At 45.2% G+C, this 19920-nt stretch overlaps 1 protein-coding gene across 1 annotated transcript in view; it reads right to left on the reverse strand.

The window, feature by feature from the left end:
- Nucleotides 1-226: 226 nt before the first annotated feature.
- GLG1 (golgi glycoprotein 1) overlaps nt 227-19920 on the reverse strand; it is a 70255-nt gene continuing 50561 nt past the window's right edge. The window contains exons 8-27 of the mRNA XM_042437492.1: nt 18668-18882; nt 17672-17793; nt 16865-16966; nt 16532-16685; nt 15752-15889; nt 14614-14700; nt 14011-14073; nt 11674-11787; nt 11148-11236; nt 10093-10210; nt 9236-9328; nt 8604-8741; nt 7907-8030; nt 6934-7076; nt 6438-6539; nt 5761-5868; nt 5368-5488; nt 4300-4406; nt 3806-3969; nt 227-613 (exon numbers count right to left, since the gene is read on the reverse strand). Of these exons, the coding sequence (XP_042293426.1) occupies nt 583-613; nt 3806-3969; nt 4300-4406; nt 5368-5488; nt 5761-5868; nt 6438-6539; nt 6934-7076; nt 7907-8030; nt 8604-8741; nt 9236-9328; nt 10093-10210; nt 11148-11236; nt 11674-11787; nt 14011-14073; nt 14614-14700; nt 15752-15889; nt 16532-16685; nt 16865-16966; nt 17672-17793; nt 18668-18882 (2333 nt within the window). The 3' untranslated portion in view covers nt 227-582. The remainder of the gene's footprint in view (nt 614-3805; nt 3970-4299; nt 4407-5367; nt 5489-5760; nt 5869-6437; nt 6540-6933; nt 7077-7906; nt 8031-8603; nt 8742-9235; nt 9329-10092; nt 10211-11147; nt 11237-11673; nt 11788-14010; nt 14074-14613; nt 14701-15751; nt 15890-16531; nt 16686-16864; nt 16967-17671; nt 17794-18667; nt 18883-19920) is intronic.

The following is a 19920-nucleotide window of genomic DNA, read 5'->3' on the forward strand; positions in this document are numbered from 1 at the left end:
TCGCTTTGCCTTAGGGTTGCCAGAAGTCAGAAAGGGCTTGAAGGCGCACAAAAAGAAGAAAGGGTGCTGAGGCAGAGCTACAATGGCGGCAGGTTCCATGGCTTTTGTTCCCAAATGAGCAAAACGAGGGTCGGAAGGGCACTGGACACAGCCAGACCCCGAAAGCAGCCGGAGAGGATCCCCCTTTTTGCTCAGGGCTGACGGAGACGCAAGCAAAACAACTAAAAACCTGCAGACTCTTTTTTATTAAATTCTCCCATTTCATCTGTACAGAAAAAAAATGCACATTATGTTCAGTTATCAGTAACAATTCAAAATTACACAGCATGGACATGGTAAAAACAAAGGATGGCTGAGTGTTTCTTTTTTGTACACAGAACGGAAAAAAAAACATTTACAAAAAAACCCCTCTTGTTAATGTTACATTTTTTAAAAAGGGACTAAAGTCAGCCAACCTTTGCTGTATAAGCTACCGTTTCCTGTCTCTCCATTGGGCCAAGTTCTCAAAGGCTTCAGGAAGGGCATTCGGCAGAGAGCTCCTGCTGCGTCTGCCATATCCTGAGCGCATGCCTGTTGCTTCCCTCAAACCCAAAACATGCCGGTGTTGGTCAATCTGCAATCAAAAATCACAGTTTTGAGCTCCAAAGCATACCAGAAGAGAAAAAGACAGTTTGCCTCTGATGCGCAGCCAGGGACGCTATTCGCTTTGCAATATATCCAGATCGAAGACCTCTGCAAGTGTCAAGACACAGAAGCAGTGAATCTGGCCCTAACAGCCCCACAGAAAATGAACGGATTCTCAATACTCTCTGGTCCCAGAGCTGGCAGGACGAGAACGAGCGGCACTGGCAGTTGCCACAACCTCCGTGCCAGATGCTACCGCTTCCCAGAAACACAATCCTATCATCCTGATCTTTAGTGTTAGTGATGCTCTGGAAGCACCACTGGTGTGCATGAACCAAGAGTGGATGGTCCAATCACACAGAGACAGAGGGGAGCAGGCTTGTTTTAGGAGAAGAGACACAATGCAAGGGTGACTATGCTAAGGGAAGGAAAGGCACTGCGCCTCAGATGCCATGCAATACCACTCTAGAGGATTGGAGGACCACTTCATCCCTTTTGCACTTCTCCTGCCTCCCCAGAGCAGTGCTCCACTTGGTTTTCATCTCCAAAGCATCCCATCCAATGGCTCATTCTTAATAAAGACAAGTCTCTTTCTCTCTGGAAGGAGACGTTTCAATGCAACGGGACCAAGAAGCCTGAAAACTGCTCAGATCAAGTGATAGGAAAAGCCCAAAGTGGCACGGGCAGAAAGCACTACAGATTCACACAGGATAAAACACACAAACAGGAGAGCAGCGGATGGAAGCACACTCAACCTCATCCTTCATGAGTGCTTTCGAAACAGTCCGACTGCAGAGCTCAGCCCTTTTCACCTCCCTCCAGCAGCAGCAAAGGGCAAGAGCCCTTATTCTGATTCTGTCCTACTCTGAGACAGAGACACTAAAACACTCGCAGTGCCATTTAATCAAGGCAGTTATCTCCATTACAACTAGGTCCTAAAACTCATAAGGCATTGTACTTCTAGGACAAGACAGCTCTGTCTCTTAAGCAACGTCTGAGGAAGAAGCCTGAATGGAACCTGCAGAACTTAAGCTCAGGAGGCTACTCCTCACCACTTTTAGGCTGCAACTCACTCACAAAAACAACCACACCTCCCTCTTAATTTCTGTCCCCAGTCCTGGATGGTAGCAGTAGGTTCAATCACACAGATGGCAGGATCACAGTCCCCAAAGTCCAGGCCAGGACCTTAGAAAAAGAGATCTGGTTTCCTGCTTCCATTAGCTTAGAGCAGTACCCTCAAACTGCAGTGGCTTTTGCAGAGGGAGAAAGACTAGAGACCAAGGAGGTGCTCTTTGGAGAAATCACAGCACAACCACGTTTTCAGGGAATTTGATAATAGCAGAAATAGGGGCGGCATCAGATTCATGATCCACTTTATTCCAACAACTCAAGTGGCCATGATCCAAGGCCCCCATCAGTAAACATAAGCAAAGGCAGATCAACTCGGCTGGCTTCTTAGCCACATCCCCTTGACTTTGGTGGTCTGAAACAGTCAGCGGTCATCAAAAAGCCGTGCTCAAGCCTTCCCAGTTTGCCATCTGCAAGGGTGCTAAACTTTACATTGCATTGCTCCCTTTCCAATAGGATGAAAAAAAGAACCAAAATTCCAGGTTTCCTAAAGCTAAAAACTTTGTCATCTTTTATGAACACTTCCAAGAGCAGCAGGAAATATTCACAGTACTGGTATGCAAGATGGTCTGTCCACCTCCTCACAGGCGGCTGGTCCCTTTCCAGAAAGGCCCCTCACTTTTACAAAAATTAATGCGGAGTGATGAGTGGACATTTGCCTAGGAACTGCAACAGCAAAGCAGGGGCAGGGGATGTGATGGGGGATGGCACTCAAGTTTTGCTTTGGGCACAATGCCCAGGACTTACCTCTCCAGCACATCCAGGCACCCGGGTCTGAATAGTTCAACAGATTCCCTACTGTGCCTACCAACGCCTCTGTGTCGGCTTTCCTCTTCCTGTTCTCCCTATGCTACCCAGTCATTCTAGGAGTGACACCACACTCAACACTAAGGGGTCTGCAGGAACTCGGCTTCAGCAAAGACGCTGCCGCCTTTCTCCATGTGACTGGGCCACAGCCCTTTCCTCCTTTCCAGAACTCTCTTCCCTCTTCCTTGCCCAGTGTCCCTCTCCCTCCCAAAAGTCTCAAGACCCCCTTAACTGTTTTCTGGAGAGGACAGAAGTCTCACTCCAGCTGTTAATGCTAGCTACGTCCCTGGAATATCAGGGAGAAAATTTTTAGTACATTTGCCAATGACTTCAGTTATTTCCCAAGATGTGCCCCATCCTCTCTGGAGTGCTAAAATCCTCTCTCTTACAAAACAACTTACTCGCCACACACCACCAAATCTCCACTCTGACTTGTCCGACAGCCTCCCTTGGGAGGCATCCTTTTTTGTGTGCGTGCCGGGGAAATTTGTACAACTGCTGGAGTTTATTAATCCCAAAGATGAAGAAAACAATGAAAGGCATTGCCTTTGGGCAATAAAATAAATTGAGGAGGAAGACAAAAACAAAAATAGATCACACACAAACAGAAGAATGGTAACAGAAGGCGATCAGAAGAGATAACGGACTCTGCAGGCAACTTCTGCTGACTGGTTAACAATTGGGGATGGTGGTTCAAGGGTGAGCCAGATGTCCAAAGCAAGGCCAGCTGTGAGCGGTGGGCGAGAGGCCCTTTCCCCTCCATTCTCCTGCCTAGCCAGAGCGCAAGACGTTTCCCCCACCGAAACCCGCTGCCCAACACTACGCCTGGAACAGACCTGTTAAAAATTTACTTTAAAAACTTTCTTGAGCTGCAGGTTGTCAGTCTGATTTGGAGAGTGAAGGCAGTTCCAACAGTACGAGAAAAAAACAGAGAGAGAAAGAGAAAGAGAGAGAGAGAGAGACTTGTCTACAGGCAGGCAAACCACAGTCGCTAACGATGGGGTAACGAAGCGGCTGGCTGGGCCGGCATGGCTGCACGTGCCAACTCATTCCGAGGGTGGAGATGCTATGGATGAGATGGGAAACTCAGCTGGCACGTGCTGCTCTTCTAATTGGCTTGCACTCTTCGGAGAGGAGTGAGGTGGGTAGGGAGACTATACAGAGGAGGGCTGTACAAACTGGGCAACAGGCAGGGCCTTCCTTCCTTCCTCTTTCCTCCTTGGCGGCGATCAAAGGCAGGCTCTACCTGTCCTTCAGCTCTCGTGTCACTCGCTTGGTGATGCGCCCACACATCAGGCCGATCAGGAAGAGGACGCAGATGCTCACGCTGATCACCGAGAGGATGTAGTTCTTGGAGGGAGAGGTCATCACTTGCATGGCAAGATCCGAAAAGCCTTCTGCAGGAGCAACCTGGCAGGTGTGGAAGGAGCGAGGCAGAAGAGTCAAATCAGCCCAACAAAAGGAAAAACATTCCTACCAACCCAACCAATGGGTTGCCCACAGGGATCCAGACATTGCTAATGGTGAGACTGAACTACTACTATATGCTCTACATAAGGTTGCCCTTCAAGGTTGGTCTGTAAGCTGCAGCTAGCGCATCTGAGTAGAGCAACTTACATGGCTTCTCTGCTGAGTTTTCATGTTCTCTCCCAGCTGCCATGTCTCCCCTATGCATCCAAGAGGACTCCTCCACCTTGGTATGCCACAGAGAAGAATAAAGAGGCAGCTCCACTCTCTCACCTTGGCAGCGTAGCTCCACATTTCAATCCGGTCGTTAAGGCGCTTCTTACACTCTGGCTGTAACCGTACACGCTTGTCTTCCAAGGCCTCCATCAGGCAGGACATCTCTGCAGAATGGGGGAGAATGTATTACAAAAGCTAGGTTCCAACTGGTTCCTCCTGTATTTGCTCATCAGAGCAAACAAGACATAGACCAACGGTCTGGGAAATACAACATGGTTCCCATGGCAAGCAGGACCAAATAGCCAGTAGAAGCTTGATACAACAAGCCAACACTCTACTGAATTCTGGCTTATCTAAGATATGACTCTATTCCAAGGAATTGATAAATGTTGGACAGGTCCAGTACTACTCTGCCACCAAAAGACATCCATCTCCAAAGCAGTGGTGAAGCTGGGACTAAACGCAGGACAGGATGCCACGTTGAAGTTGCCTAAATAATGTGATTATGGACATTTTTCTTAACAGCTTCCTTTGGAGGTCAGTGAACACAGAAACCCTTCACACATGTTAAATCCAAACCTACACTGTTAACTGACATAGATGGGGTGGAAGATAAGGGGAGAGATTGAAAAAGCACTTTATCCACATCATTACTCATAGTTTTAAAAGAAAAGCACCTGTGTACTTCTCTAAATTCTCCCTCAATATCTCATTTGTGGAATTAGGATGACAGCGTGGTTGCTGTTGGAAAAGCCACGCTTTTTAATTGATCAAAATAAATATGTAACTTTTAGAATGGTTACATTCTTGGCTTTGGTTTTACGCTTGAATGGAAAAACCAAAGGAGATATTTGTAATATATTTGTATATATGACTGACTCATTTATGGAATAATCAGAGAAACAGATTTTTGGGGAAGTGAGACATGTCCCAAATACACAGATATAACACCAACACCATCAGTGTTGCAGAAAGAACAGACATCAATCCTCAGGAAAGCACTCAAAGTGCAAATGTGTCCAGGTGTCTAAGAGGCATACAACACCAGCAAATGATGTGTATTACTATGCCAATAGTAAGTGGGAACTGGTGTTTCTGGGGCTCCACAACTAAAGCAAGACTTACGTCGCCCTCGTCCTGGTGGAATAGCAGCACAGTGGTGTTTAATGTCAAGGGCACACGCCGTATGAAGGACGGGGTCTACAAAGATGTCTGCTTTACTCTCTTTCAGCATGTTCAGCACCTCCTGAGAGGAGAGGAAATCACAATGCCATGAATATCATGACTTGAAATTGTGACATAATTCAGCCCATCTGATGGCCACATATTGGGAAAATGCACGCAGCAAGTTGGTGTCTTAAAACAGTTGGAAATTATGTTGCTGTCATATATTAACATGACATGATTAATTTGGTCGATTTAAGAAAACATCAGCACAATGAATACTCTGGATTTTTGTTTGATGGTCAAGATAGCTATCCCTGCAATTTTTTTTAATATTGTACCTAGTTTCTTTACCTTTTTGCACATGTCTGCTTTAATTTTTAGCAGGTTCACTTTCAGACACTCTTCCACTTGCCCCGTCTGCTCCTGGGCTGCTGCTTCTTCTGCACATAAACTGGCAATCTTTTAAAACATAAAATGTATTAGGGTGGCTTCCTGCCTCTGGGCAACAACTCTCCAATGTTTTGGGGGGAAGCTATTAGTGCAGCTAGTTAATATGAAAAGATGTAACAAGATAAGATTATACATAAAGGTAAGGGAAACAGTTACTCCACTTTCCAGGTGGCTAAGGGTATGTCCCTGGTTTAAAAAAGTTGGCACAAATCAGTCCTAAGAATAGATCCAAAGGAACAATAGATCATACATACAGTATATGTTGACTTGCCAACCTACTACTGATCCAGTAGGTTTACTTCAAGGGTGCATTTACACTGTAGAAATAATGCCAGTTTGACATCACTTTAAGTGCTGTAGCTCCATCCTATGTAATCCTGGGATTTGTAGTTTCAGAAGAGTTTTTTGCCTTCTCTGCCAAAGGCTGGTGCCTCACAAAACTACATATCCCAGGATTCTGTAGGATGGAGCCGTAGTTGTTTAAGTAGTGTCAAATTGCATAATTTCTGCACTCCACGAGTTACAAGAACTTGCTAACATATATAGGATGAAACAGAACTAAAAGGCAAAGTTCCTACCTCATCTGAGCAGTGCATCTGCAACTGTGGATCTAACCGATAATCCAGGGCAGATTCCTCAATAATCACTCGAATCTGGTCTTCACAGTCTGGAGAGAGGCGCTGTTTAGGGGACAAGACCGAGAAGAGTCATGCCTAAGGAAAAGGAACTGTTTGCTTGTCTCCATTTTTGTTTTCCTCTACTGCATGGACAGCATCAGCCACAACCTTCTCTTGATTTATGAGCTTGTGAGCTTGTTTTTTGATGCTCCAGGGATTAAATCCAAACCAATAGATTAAAAATGGCAAGAAAAGGGATTCCACCTCATCATTAGGAAGAACTACAGAAACTGTAAGAGTTGTTTGACAGTGGAACACACAGGCTCTGGCTTTCCTGTACTTTGAATATGCTTGTTCACCGAGTTCAGCAAACGCACATTCTATGCGAGAGAACAAGCCAACCTATGGATCTCCCTGTCTCAGCTCTGGCTAACTGGTACACACATGCCTCACTCACCTGGTCTGCATATTTCAGCTTCAGGCAGGAGATGACCTGCCCTTCCAGCTCCGAGTCATCCTTGGCCTTGCTCAAAATGCTCTGACAGAATTTTGGGATGTCTGCTTTGCAGGCCTTCCTGAGAACTGGATTCAGGCGGTAATCTACCAGGGAGAAGAAAGGAGCAGAATCAGAGTCTTCGGTTAGTCATTGGAAGGAAGGAAGGCCCTGTTTGCAGAATGACACAGCTTCCACTGAGCAGACCACAGCTGGAGTTTTCTAGATGAACAGCTTTTACTGCAACTAAATTAGAAGGGCTATTTGACTATCTTGGAGGTAAGCACATAATATATTGCATGCAGGCTGCCATACCATGGATAGGCAGCTTAGTACCCTCAACAGGTTTTGGACTACAACTCCCACAATCCCAATGGTCACAGTTTAGAGGACTCGCGGTCCAAAACATCTGGAGGACATCAGCTTGCCTATCACTGCACTATACTGCAGGAGTGCAGAAAAATGTGATAGCAAGTGTGAAATTCAGTTTCCCATCTTTCTTTAGAAGCATGTTTTCAGACCTCATGACTGAAAAGATGTGCTCCAAATTAGATGTGGAAAACACCAGTTGAAATCTCAAAGGCCAGAGAGGTGACTAAATAAAATTAATTTTGTAAGCCATTTTGCAGCCTGAATCTGTGGTCTTGGTAGCTTCCTGCTCAATGGCTGAGAGCATGGCCTCTCTACTGGGCTAAATCTATCATGTATCTGGCAAACAGTTTTGGAGCTTGCAAATTTGACAACGCCAATGTGGATTTATTGGCAGAAAATAGAAAAGAGATAGTGGGGGACTGTTTTTACACGGGGTCTCAATGCTCCAAGTAAAATTTGCCCCATGCAGGCAACAATATAATAATAATAATATATAATATCATAGCACTTGCATTCAGGCCACTGTCCCCTGCTGCCTCACAGTTCCAGGAAAGTTAGCAATTACCTGTGTTCTGTGTAATCTGGCGCTTGGTGATCATTTGTTTGCATTTGGGATCCATCACTTCACTGTTCTTGTTCTGTTTCAAACACTGCAGCATGTTCTTTGCATCTGCCTCAGGACAAAATCTCTGCCAAAAAAGACAGAAAAGCTACGATTCCGTAAGCAGTTCCCATCTTTGGCCATGAGTCTTTTTATCTTCTGGGAAGATGGGAAGAAAGACAAGGCCAGACATCTAGCCTTGGCATGCCTTCTTACAGTTACAGCATATGAGTTCAGAACACTCCTCCTGAGTTTGGACCAAACTGTTCACTTTGGTTGCTTCTGAAAGCCACTTTTCCAAAGGTAATCACAAAGTCCAAGACCTGGTATATTCAGATCTCTAAAGTGTTCTTCCCCTGATGGAGTGTGCATACTCTGTGGGATACTGTGGAACACCTTCTACAGAGACTGTGCCCTCCATTAAAACAAATGTTGCTTGGCCTTGCTAACTTTGCACAAACCACTAGTTCTCTCAAATGGAAACAGGCTGCTGTTGATGTATTTTCTGCACTCATCATACCCCAAAAAATGGCTTCCTGGAACCCTTATAAAAAAAGTGTACAGTTTCATATTCTTAACCCAAACTGCCTGATTTCAAGTTGAACCACTTCACTACAAAGAGAAAATGGACCAAGCATCTCCTTAGCAATGTGATCATTACCTTAATCATCTGCTTGCAGACACGCATAAGAGTATAATCCAGTTCTGGATCCATCATCTCTGTCTCCTGTAATTTGAAGACTTTCTGATGGCAGCGGGTGTTCAGTTGTTTCTTGTTTTCCTTCAGACACTCAATAATCTGCAGTTAAACAGCATTGCTAAATACAAGTCTCAAGGGGAGCTAGGCACTAGGTGGCAGCATTGCTGAGATGTTGGAAGCCAGCCACAGGTAAAAAAGCAAAATGTTGTAGGACCAAAGGAAATCAGCCATTCCACTTACAGGCACAACTGGACATGGGACCCAAGTTTAAATATAAAATTCATTTATGTTTCATATATACCTTCATATATACTACAGCTCCCTTAATCTCCAGCCAGCATGACTATTAGAATGTGGTAGCTGTAGTCCAACAGCTCTGGAAGGTGCTAAATTAGGAAAGGCTAGGAGGGAATGTCAGACTAGCACTTGGAACTACGGACCAAATTGTCACTCAACCATGAAACTCACAAAGTGACCCAGAACTAGAGATCGTACCTGAGCCTAACTTCAGTTTACAGAGAAAGGGAGGAGAACTTGAGATCACTACCTGAAGTGTTTGGGGGGGGAAGTGGTTTATAAAACAGGCTTGTCACCTGAGCATTGCCGTAGGGCACATTCTGACAGTAGTTTTTGATGTCAGTCTTACACGCCTCATAAAGGTCTGGTTCCAAACGGATATCCTCAGTCTGCAAGACAAAAACCATCACGTTAAAACAAGATTCAGACTCCCAAAAGGGTAGTTCCAAGCTGGAACAGGCAAAGAAACTGCCTCTGAAAACAATAACAATGGATGTCAAGCTGGGCAATTGTGGTGGTAGAAATATCCCTGAGGAGTACTACACACAATGCCACAAAACAAAGGGTATGTTTGAATGTTCAACAGAAACCTTTGTCAGGCTGCAGGCAGAAGCGCAGCAATGGGTGGAGGAGGAGAGGCTGCCTTGCTGCAGAAGCCAGAGTCTGCATTTAGACACTGCCTTCAGATGGAGTGTAGGAGGAGCAGACAGCTTCTAGCAAGCTACAATTAGCTCCCTGGATAATGCAGCCAACCCCAGCTGTGGAGCAAAGCACTTTACCAGTGTGTGTGTGTGTGTGTGTGTACTCCTCAATTCATGGTTGCCCAGAACAGCTCTCCAAAAATTCTCCACTTGTAAAGCAAGAGAAAAAGGGCTTTGCTAATTCTACTGGTTCCAGAGAGTTGGCAGTGCCAGACTCTCACATGGCAATTGCTGGGCATGGCCTTGGCTCAGGAAAAGGAGCCTCCCTCCTAGTGGCACAGTGCCTGTAAAGGCCAGGAGATGCCTGCCACAAGCCAAATTTAGACTATCAGGAAGGATAATTAGAGAGCACTGAGTGGCAATGGAGCAGTGAGGGGCAGCCAAATGTTTTGTGTGGGAGGGGAGGCTTAAACTCTGACGTGGCCCCAAGTCAGCTTGGCACTTTTTATTACCATTTCCAGCTCTTCCACGCGTAGCTGCTTGCGGCACTTCACAGAGACTCGGTGCTCCTTGGCATCCTGCAGTGTGTCATTGCGCACGGTGGTGCTCAGGCAAATCACCACATCCACCCTGAAAAGGAAAACAGGGTGTTACAAGGCCTGATCCAGAAGAGAAAGCCTTGCCCCTCCAAGCACACCCAACAGTATGTGATCTGGGAAGCCAAGCAGGGTCAGCTCTGGTTAGAATGAGAATGGGAAACATCCTTTTTCTCCCTGACCCCCAGACTGGGAAAGAATGCAAGCAATTCCCAGGGAGGTTCTAGGGGAAATTCAAGCCCGAACACATGTACAGAGCCACTGCTGCCAGTCAGAGCTAACAACATCAAGCCAGATTGGCCAAGAGTCTAATTTATGGTCCATGTACGTTTGTGTGTGTTAATACCACCCTACCGCTCTGAATGCTCTCAACTGCACCAGATTTTGAAAGCTAAACAGGGTTACTACCTGGATGGTAGATCAAAAGGACAGAACAATATATGGGATCTCTCAGTAGGGCTGGGGAGAATCTGCCTGCAACTGTGGAGAGCTAGTCAGAGGTGAAAAAACTAGTTTAGATTTATGCAGCACTTCATAGCTTCCTACGTTAATCATGCACAACTATCTATGCAAAGCTTCCTATATTCCTAAATTTATCCACAATGCTTGGGGATGAGAACTTGCTTGGATATTGGATTTTTTTTGGACTTCAGAATACCTGTATTTGCATATATACACATAATGAAGTAACTTGGGGATGGGACCCAAGTCCAAACACAACATTCATTTATGTTTCCATGCAGAGCTAGGGAAAGGGTCCTGCCTGAAATCACGGCGAGCCATGGGCTGCCAGTCAAAGTTGACAGTGCTGGGTCAGATGGACCACAGGCAAGAATCCAGGATTGGGGCAGTTTCCCGCATATATTTCAACCTGGAACCAAGGCCATTCTTGTAGAAGGCCCTTGGCAGCAACCTGTTGGCTGAGGAAAACACAGCAGCCTCTCTATCTATATCCACAATTTCCCACTTACTTTTTCTTGATGTTGGGGCACAACTTCAACACATCCTCCTTGCAGGCCATTTTGAATTTGTAAGAGAATCGGAAATCCTTCATTTGAACCTAAAGAGGAGCAGGAGGGGAACAATGTCAGATGCAAGAACCAATATAGCAGCCTTACAGGATGTTTTCTGCATCTCACACCTGGTCGTCCTCCCTCCTTCAGTCCATACCAGATAATAGCAAGGACGGATTTAAATTCAACACCACTACAGATCATAAGGGTGTCAAACGCATGTACTTGCAAGGCATGGAAATGGAAAGTCCCTGATCTGGCAGGAAGTGCCAGGAGTAAGGGCATCATCATGGTCAGAATTAGAAAGCTTATTACTAGCAAATAAGCCAGGAGAGCATTTAAAGAGAGGGGGGTCTCAATCCTGAAGAGCAAAATATCTAGCAGCTGGGGAAGCTCTGGTCTCTAAGGAAGAAAGGGAGAGTGTTTGCCTGCTTCTCCAGTCTAAGCCAAGCTTATAGGATGCTGGCAAGCCCGTCATGCTCACCAGCTGAAAGTGTGTGACTCCAATGGCGCACTTCTCGTTCATCTCCTTCTGGTGTTTGTTCTGAATGAGGCACTCCATGAGGTCTCCTGAGTCGATTTGGTTGTCTGCCATTTCCTGAATGGGAGATTGAAGGGTAAGAGACAGACACGCTGACTACCTGCCAGGAATCAGCTTCCTCTCTGGCAGCCTCTGCGCTCCAGTCAAGGAAGAAATTGCTGCTGTTGTTGTGTGCTTTCGCTTCAACTCTGACTTATGGCAACTCTATCTCAGGGGTTCTTGGCAAGATTCCTCCAGAGGAGATTAACTATTGCTGGGGCTGAGGAACAATAACTTGCCCAAGGTTACCCAGTGGGTTTTGCTGGCTGAGCAAGAATTTGAACCCAGAGCCCTAGTCTAACACTCAAACCACCACACCACACTGGCTCTCAAGGAAGTAATGGAACCAATAGCATGGGAACAAATACTTCTCGTTCTTTTGACTGTTAAGGTGACTTTTAAATGACCAGTCAGGACCAGATTAGACCCCATAGCTCTCACTTTGCTTGAAGGCAGGGAGTTTGGAGACCGATTTTCTGCCCAGGGTGTCCTATCTGTAGGCCTCACAGGTTGTCGAAAATGCCAAATGCCAAAAGCAATTCACCTCTCTTTATGGCCAGAGAAAGCCTGGGGAGCCTGGAGGGTCAAGGGTCACAAGAGCACCCCCAGGGGGCCCCATGTTGCCCACACCTGCCTTAAAGAAATAGATGCCAGGCCCTTACAATGCATGAGGACTGCTACATTCCTTAGGCTCCTGAGGGGAGAAAGATGCAAAATGGTTTACTAAAGGTCATCCAAGCATTTTGTAATACTATTAGGTGTGGCATAGTGCTTTGAGTGTTGGACTATGGCTCTGGAGTCCAGGGTTCGATTCCCGCTTGGCCATGAAACCCAGTAAGTGGCCTTGGGCAAGTCACATGCTCTCAGCCTGAAGGGAAGGTAATGGCAAACCCCCTCTGAACAAATCTTGTCATGAAAACCCCAGGATAGATTTGCCTTAGGGTTGCCATAAGTCAGAAAAGATTCAGAGGCAGACCACACATATATCAGGGTGCAGCATGGCAAAAAACAACCCCAAATTTGAAACTGAAGTTAAAAAATAATTAGACTAATACCTCACAAAAGTTAATTTTGTGTCTAGGAAATCCAAAATGTTAGGCCAAGAATAGCTAAATTCTGCAATCTTGGGTTGCATTTTTTCCTGTTCTGCATAATTTATTCTAGTTGTAACCACAAGGCACTAAATTTGTCCATTCTGACTACTAGAAATCTCATTCGGCTACCCCAGTTTCACTGATGTCAGCAAGTGCTGCCTGCAACAATTTCAAGCTTTTGCTCACAGCCAGTAACTTAATTTTTAAAAGCAAACAGAAACAGGGAATGCCATAAGAACAGAATTGCTACTGCTCTTTTCTAAGTCCCCTATGTACTCACAACTCCACACAGTTTTACACATGAGTGTTCCTTCAACCACAACTGCTCATTGCCCAACTGGCATCTGTAACGCAAGACTGCAAACCTCACTATTCTCCTACATTGCAGAATGAATGAATATATGAACAAATGAGGTAGGAAAGCAATGCTGACATGTGTGGAACAGTCACAGGTAGGTCACGCTGCACCACACCTTCGTTTTATTGCAAATATAGGAGAACTCATCCATCACCAACTTGCTTCAATAATTCAGTCTTGAAAAGGAGACAGCCAGGCAGCACCATGGAAGAATCTGAATAGACCGTATAGTTCAGCATGGTTGTCCAGAACTAGGCCTAAGTTCAGAAAAGGGAACCAGGTATGCAGAGAAACCAGTTGTGCATTTGCAAACCATGGTCATTTTGTAGAGCAGGAGTGGGCAACTTCATGGTGGTCCAAATACTCCCAGCATTTTCCTTTCCAGTAGTTGTTGTGTGTCTTCAAGTTAGATTTCTGATGGCAATAAGGTAAACCTATGTCGGGGTTTTCTCGGCAGGATTTATTCACCAGAAATCTTCTATTGTCTTCCTTTGAAGCCGACAGCGTGTGACTCACTCAAGGTTATCTAATGGGTTTCTACAGCTCAACATGGATTAGAATTCTGGTTTCTCAAAGACTGAGTCCAGCACTCAAACCACATTATGCTGGCTCTCCTGCTTTGGAAACTCTCTCAAAATGCCAGCCTTAGTGAAAGCCCACAACATTATATCACCATTTTGAAAGAGACTGCACAGGAAAACAGAGGTATTTGGGGGTAGTATGTTAAAGGAAAAGGGCTCTAAGACCCATCCTTAATGGAGCCAGGAGTATGAACCAAAAGTCACTTACATGGCAGAAGGTCTGAATGATTGGCTCACACGCCCGCATCAACAAGGCTTCTATTTGGATATCCTGTAAGGGAGACAGAAAGCATTAAATCCAGTCTGCGTCATTTCCAGGTTTTCTACACTAGCTCTAACCAAAGACAGTTTGCGTTGCTGGGCATTTGCCCATCAGTCTAATCAGTATGGTGGAGTTTTTCTGCCTGAATGCCTCCCTAAATAGATACCCAAAATGCCTCAAGTAAAAAGAAGCCCCCATATCCAAAGACAAATTCTTGAGATCAAAAACTGGTTATGATAAGTATCGCTTCAACTTTGCTACCACAGCTTTGACCCAAGACAAGCAGATTTTGCCCAGAGCCTAAACGATGCTATCTTAAAGGACTACATTTTATTTCCAAAGAGTCCAGGGCTGGACTAATCTCAGGACATCTAATTAATGTCTGAAGTTTTATCATCTTCTATTCACGTACAGAATATTATACAATGCCACCCACTCTAAGAAGTTGTTAGACGAAACACCAACCAACAAGTCTGTACCCAAAGAGCAATTGCTTACACAGTCAAGTATGAACACTATAGCTTTTCCTGAAAGACAAAGCCCACTTACCTCAGATTCCAGCTCTGTAAGGTTTCCAACTATGTCTCTGCAGTCAATTGCCAAATCATCTAAATGGTCCTGGAGACATTCTAGTTCCTACACAAGATAAAGAAACTTAACATGAAATATGAATATTTCACTACTTCTGTGAGAATCCCAGCAAATGAACAATTTTATGCCTCTGCTACAGGTTTTAGACATTCCTTTTCCAACCCACTTAAGTCCCAGCTCTACTTTGCTCTAAGTTGTAATAAACTGAAATAATACTAGGCACATGATTACTACTTTTGCTTCTACATTCAGTGAATTCAACTTGTTATTTATACTGCAGGTGTGACAAAGACCACTGAAACACTTGAAACAGGGTGGCTAAATCCTTACTAAGGGATGGAAGATGCACTTGAATTGTCTGTCTGTCAGAACCAGACGGACAAAATTAATCTCCATTAATTAAACCCACATCCTATTCCTCTGTGTAAGAGTCTGGCACCTGCCAAAGTGACAGCTTTTGATCACTCAAAACAGGACTGCAAATTGTTTAATTCCTGGAGCAACTGAGCATTCTCAGCCAATAACTCTCAGCAGCGGGACTGGCACAAACAGGGGCCCTGTCACATTATACATATGATAGCATTATGACTCCATTTAACTGTCATGGCTCCAAGCTATGGCATCTTGGGGTTTGTAGCTTCGTGTGAGACTGGAGGTCTCTGGCTGAGAATACTATAACTGTGTATGCGAAAGAGACTAAAGGTACAATCAGAGGTTAGGAGAAAGCCATCATTCTCACTAAAAGTAGCAGAAAATCGCTGGAAGCCCATAACCTTGGAAAAGTTTATTTAAACCACCTCAGGATCCTGCACAATTTTTCTGTAATAGCACTACTAGAAGAAGGTGCTCAACTTGCATATTTGAGTCCAATCCTACAATATTCATTGTCAATACCACAGCTAGCCCCATGCTGTACAGGACACTTATCAGTTTCAAGTGAATAAAATTCCACACATGGAAAAGTCTCTTATTTCTCAGCCTGTACAAAAACACATTACCATCCACCATGGCAAAACTGTCTTCAAGCAAGCACTGATACCCCGCCCCGCCCCATTCCACCCTATTAAGGGAGTGTGGAAATGAATGTCAGAGATACCTGTCCTGTCTCCGTCTTCTCACTGCACCACTTCCCCAGATCTATCATGCACTTGTCCTGGAGAGCTGGATCTAGTTTCACGTCCAAGGCACGCTGGTGCAGAATTCGCTGTACTTCTGCTCTGCATTCTCTGGAGAGCTGCCAAACACAAGTGCACAGATTTGTTCCAGATGAACTACCCCAACTGCTATGATCTGGGCCTTTCCCTTCCAGATGCACCGCCATACTATTCTTAGCCTCTTCCCCATGCTGGTCCTGGGAGTGACATCCCCCAAATTTTTCTCTTCCTTGCAATCTGAATTGGCGATCCCCTATGTCCAGAAGATGCCTAAATAGGCTAAGTGGCACCAGATCCCATCTGATCTTGGAAGCTAAGCAAGGTCATATTTTTTGTATGATGTGAACTTTTTAGCTATATTTGTGCTAGAACAGAGAAAAATATGGAATAAAAATATTGTTATTGTTGTGTGCCTTCAAGTAGTTTCTGACTTTTGATGACTCTAAAATGAACAAATCACAGGATTTTCTTGGCAAGATTTGTTCATAGTGGGTTTGTCTTTTCCTTACACTAATAATAGCAGCAGCAGCAGCAGCAGCAACTTGGTGACATGGAGATCGGGCTGTAGTCAGTTTGTCTCCTCCATTTTCCCCAGAACTACCTTTTCAGTTTCACTGTTCTCTTACTCAAGAACTATCCTAAATTAGAAACCACAGATAAACCCACCAAATGCTCCCAAGTCTGATAAAGGAGGACAGTTAAGGTAGCAAAAGAATACCTACCCTCCTCCCCTGTTCCTCTGTGCGGTAGGCATGCCTGTACAGGCAGGAAAAGACGGCACCAGGAGGCATAACTTCACTTGTCTCGTTCCAGCTACGCGCATGGCAAAGTCGTGATGCATCCCCCTGGCACTTGCGGTAGAGGACAGGATCCAATCTATCAAAGCATAAATCATCAGAAGTCACCAGGAGTATTCTATGTGCTCATTGGTTAGAGTTGTGAAAGTCCAGGGGAAAAATGGGGGGAGGGATCTGGAGAGTTTTCTATTTTTTTCCAAAGCTTCCCACCAACCCTGGGCCCATCCGAGCATCCCACCTGCCCCGCTTAACACTCACTTCCAATCCCGTGAGATAAAGTACTGAAGTTCAAGGAGCCTGTGCTCACAATCCTCCACCATCTTCTCTGTGTACAAGTGTTCCATAAGGCAAGAGAGAATCCTAGAAAAGAGAAGTTGGAAAATTAGACCAAGAGATGTGGTGGTGGTTGGTAGCCTTCACCCCAGGTTAAGATGGTGGGAAGGGGTACCTTCTGGGTCTGGCGGCTCTGCTGGCCAGGTGGGAATGTGAGCCTTCTCCTTTTCCTGCCCAGCCAGCAAGTCCGCCAGACCTGGAAAAGGCTGTTGAAGAGGAGGGGGATATTCAAAAATTATCTGCACCAAATGTCAGATATAAATGATATGCCACTGGAGCCAAGATCTCCCTTCATACATGCAACACCATGGTGACATCCACCTCCAATTTACAGGGTGCTTTTTAGACCATACTACACAAGCTGACTCACTACAAGTCAAAATGAGTGAACAGAAGCTAGTATACTTTGGACATATCATGAGATGACAAAGCCCTTTAGAAAAGGCAATTATCAAGCTCAGTAAAGTGGAAGGGGGTAAGAAAAAGAGGAAGACCACATCACAGGTGGATTGACTCCATCAAGGAAGCAATGACATGACTACCTTGAGTTTGCAAGACCTGAGCAGGACCATTCATAACAAGGTCTCTGGGAAGTCTGCATTCATAAAGTCTCCAGAAGTCAAAGCTGACTTGATGGCACATAATAAGAACACACACAAACACACACACACATACACATACAATGAAATGGAGCCAGAGGAGGGGGACTTCAAAGCTGCCTTCATCACCTACATGGGGTCTCCAGCCCGGATGTGTTTGCAGGCTGTCTGTATCACTGATTCGCATGCTTCATTCAAAGCTCTGTCGATGCGGTAATCAGCACCTGGGTCTGCCTCTTGGATAAGCGTTTGAAGCTGAAGGAAGAAAGAGAGGGGAGAGTTTAACAACCATGACTGAGCAATTCGAAGAGTTCCCTGGCAGAACTGTACAGTAAATGCACCAGATTCTGCCCTCCAGTTGGTTTCAGACTATCTCTGTAAGTGCAAAATATATTTCAAACTTTCCCATGGATATTAGCTGCTCCTGTAAATAAAGGGCAAAACCATTTGCCAAGGAGAAGCAGTCTCTGAGCCAATGATTTATCTTTCCAAGCCCAAAGCCTGCTAATCGCAACCAGCTGAGACATGCCAAAGAGAAGAGCATTCCCCATTCCCCAGCAGCAGTGTTTTTGTAGTGCTGCCATTTCATTTGCATCTGTTAACTGCAAACTCGATTAATAAAGGCAAAATGCCAGGCCATACAGTGGGATCTAGTTATTCTGCAGCCCAGGGGATTTTCCGCATTATCTCTTGTCCCTTCTCCCTGCTGGGACTGAAAGCATGAAGAGTCAAAAAAGAAATCCTTCTGGCCTCCATCAGGCCAAGCCTGAAAACCAAGTGCCCCTCTCATGTACTTGAGAAACACCCCCAACATTAAAGCAATGCTAAAGTTCAGGGGCCTCCCAGCAAATCAAGAAAGCCCTCAAATGACTAAGGATAAGTACATGACATCAAGCTAATAATAGTGTTGCATTCTCGGAATTGTCAAGGCAGACTGAGATACTTGGTTAAAGCTCTGGAAATTTTCCACCGATGCACACAAATCTTCATTCCGCTCAGATGGTTAGCAAGTGGGGTCCTGACTCAGACATTAAACATTGAAGGCCCAGAGAAGATGTATACACTCAGAGGTGTGGGGGGGGGGGGGGGGAGGAAATTAATAAGGGAAGGATTTCCACCACAACCTTACCGACTGCTGGCAGTTGACTCCTAAGCTCCCCTTCTCTCCTCGAACAACTTTCATTAGGCAATGGAGAGTACGACCCTTCCGATGCAGCCCCGAGCAATGGTGCTCAATCTCAGTGCGGCAACCGAGGATGATCTCGGGGCTCAGTGAGAAGTCTTCCATCAACATGCGTCGGTAATCTAGCATTTCTCCCTGGCATTCGCTGCTCACCTGCCGACCTGAGGCAAGTCAGAAAAGACACAGGTTATCAGACATTGGCCTGAGCAAACCTGCACATGGCTGTGACACATGTTAAAAGTGCAATGGAATCTCATCAGAACAATTAGAGCTATTCTGGACTTAAGACTATATCAGATGACCCACCAAAGGGGGAAAATTCAGGGCCATGTGGTTAATTATTTCTTCCCTTTAGTCTTTAAGAAGGCTTCCCCCATCCCCAACTTATTTTCAGCTATATCAAACAGGAGTATTGAAATGAGTGGAAAGCATGAGCCGACTAGAACACACGATTACTCAGGTGAAGGCATTCTTGCAGGCAGACTAGGCACACGGGGTTTAGAGCTTTAAAGGTCAACATCAACACAATCAGGCTTGGGAACTGACTAGTAACCACTGCAGTTCACTCAGTGCTAGAAGGATAAATTTAAAATGGCCAGTCCCCATGAACAGCCTCACTGCTCCATGCTGCACTAACTGAAGTTTCCAAATGATCTGCAATGGTACCCCCATGCATAACACACTGGAGAATCCAGGAAGGAGGTTACTGGTGCATGGAGAACCAGAATCAAGCTTTCTCTCTACAGGCAATCGTGGCTGGTACATCTGAGCTGGACTGATGAACTGCCCCAAAGTCACAACTTACTCCCTTCAAAAGAGTGTTACTCCATTTGGAAAGCCTGAACACCACTTAACCAGGTAGACAAACCACCACCTCACAGCATTTCCATCTTGTCTAGACTAAGTGTCTTTTTACTAGCTCTCATCTTGCCTACTACTACATTCAAGCATCAGCTCAGGAGGATACACAGCAGTGCCACATTTGCATTTGATGAAAAGGAAAGAACAGCATGCTGTTTGATTACTAAAGACAGCCTAGAAAACCTTTCTCAACTATTTCATGTAACCTGTTAAATGTAAAGCAGGGTGGGTACTGTGGGGGGACCAGGGGCCAATCCCTGCCACCCCACAGAACACCCCCTTCTAGCAAACCACACTAAAATGCCTGCTTTTGATACAGAGTCCCTCTCAAAATGATC

Source organism: Sceloporus undulatus, chromosome 8, assembly GCF_019175285.1.
Source record: "Sceloporus undulatus isolate JIND9_A2432 ecotype Alabama chromosome 8, SceUnd_v1.1, whole genome shotgun sequence".
Taxonomy (NCBI): domain Eukaryota; kingdom Metazoa; phylum Chordata; class Lepidosauria; order Squamata; family Phrynosomatidae; genus Sceloporus; species Sceloporus undulatus.